Source organism: Dicentrarchus labrax, unplaced genomic scaffold, assembly GCF_905237075.1.
Source record: "Dicentrarchus labrax unplaced genomic scaffold, dlabrax2021, whole genome shotgun sequence".
NCBI lineage: Eukaryota > Metazoa > Chordata > Actinopteri > Moronidae > Dicentrarchus > Dicentrarchus labrax.
The window spans coordinates 721,940-723,747 of NW_026136715.1; the positions used below are offsets into that span (position 1 = coordinate 721,940).

General features: G+C 40.5%; 1 protein-coding gene across 3 annotated transcripts in view; it reads left to right on the forward strand.

Annotated features, from left to right (window-relative positions):
* The window catches only part of hdac6 (histone deacetylase 6), an 18,960-nt gene extending 17,378 nt beyond the window's left edge, over positions 1–1,582 (forward strand). For all 3 annotated transcript variants that reach the window (XM_051426677.1, XM_051426679.1, XM_051426678.1), the window contains exons 27-29: positions 1–97; positions 182–310; positions 825–1,582. The exon at positions 1–97 is cut by the window's left edge and continues 50 nt beyond it. In XM_051426677.1, coding sequence (XP_051282637.1) covers positions 1–97; positions 182–310; positions 825–893 — 295 coding nt within the window. In that variant the 3' untranslated portion in view covers positions 894–1,582. The remainder of the gene's footprint in view (positions 98–181; positions 311–824) is intronic.
* The last annotated feature ends 226 nt before the right edge of the window (positions 1,583–1,808 follow it).

Genomic DNA, 1,808 nt, shown 5'->3' on the forward strand with positions numbered 1-1,808 from the left:
TGTTAAGCCCCTCCCCCCCTCAGGTATCGATATCTTCCAGGTGTGTCAGGACTGCGGCTCCGACGCAGAGAACTGGACCTGTCTCACCTGCTACCAGGTGACCTGTCTCACCTTGCCTTCTCACACGCTGTCTCACTGCTGTTGGCGTAAAGTGTCTCACCTGTCCTCCTTTCTGTCTCAGGTGTTCTGTGGTCGTTACGTTAACGAGCACATGGTGACTCATGGCGTCGTATCCGAGCACCCGATGGTCCTGAGCTTCTCCGATCTGTCTGTGTGGTGTTACCTGTGTGAGTCCTACGTCCACAACCAGGTAACGTCTCCTGGTGACACCTGCACAACCTGACTGCAGTTGTCTTTAATGTGGATTCCTGAAGTCGTTGTGGTTTTCACTCTACAAGATTGATCAATAATCAATACTCCCATTATTAAAGCATCAATCAACCTGATCAGCCTTCAGCAGTCAGCTAGTGTTTCTGTAGTGGAGACTAAACGTTAACAATGATCCATATCAGCAGTTTGAATCCAACTAAAAGCTCCCTGCACCAAACTCCCTTTAAGAAATATCACATTTTAACAATTCCTAACGTGTTCGTAACAACACGTAACTCTAGAAACACGAGCTAAAGGCCGTCATATGTCCACAGTCTGACTGTCAATACAGGATCAATATCATCCATAAAGATACAGTGTATACTGATCAATATCATCCATAAAGATACAGTGTATACTGATCAATAATCAATAAAGATACAGTGTATACTGATCAATATCATCTATAAATATCAATAACTTGTATTGATTCTATTATTTTGTTTAATGTTCAGGTTCTGTTTGAAGCTAAAAACGTTGCTCACTGCGCCAAGTTTGGAGAGGAGATTCCTCCCTGGAGCTGAGAGGAAGAGGAGGAAGAGGAGGATGGCGGTGTAAAAGCTGCAAGCTGTTTCTTCCTTCAGTGTGATTGGACTGTCGAGTGCATCGTCATAGAAACAATGTCCAGCAGCAGCAGTGGTGCTTTGTGGGAAATGTAGTTGAATCCAGTGACAGCTATGGGAGCCCACAACTGCCAAAAAAACAAATAAAGAAATTATGTTTTTATTTTATTTTTTTTGTTTTTCAACTGCCGATTGGTGCTGATCTTCTTCATCTTCATCATCTTCATCATCTTCATCATCAGGGCTCGTCAGCAGGTCCTCGGTTCAGTTCTCTGTGGCCAATCACCAGCAGACTGTCGGTTTGTTGCCCATTATTGAGAACACAAGAACAAGAGTGACATCAGAGATGATGTCACCAAGAGGCCACGCCCACAACCAGCGGCTCAATAACTTAATAAATTAAAATGTTTCTCTGATTTTTGGTTCCTGTTCCTGCCGTCGGGTTATTTTATTTATTTCAGGTTCTGTCAGAAAAAAAAAGATTTTGACTCCAAAGTTTATTGAAATAATTAACGAGTGCAATATTCTCTTCCTGTTTGTAAATGTTTTATTATTGTTTAAATGTTGTTTGTTTGTTTAAGATCAACAGTCAATAATCACAGAATTCATCTTTTTCTGTTTTTACCAGGAAATAAAGTTTTTAATAATCATTTCTCATATTTTATTGACTGTTTGTTGTTGATGATAAAATGCTGAGTAAGTGAAGTAAGTGAACTTTATTATGAAACTCCTGAAGGAACTTCCTGTCTGAAGCACTCACGGCCAAAAGTATGCGGACAAGGTTGTTGGAATATTTACACAAACTGTCCACTTTGGGATATTCAAGCTAAATTTGCTCTTAGACACCAATCAAGTTGTCTGACTTTCTCTTGAAAT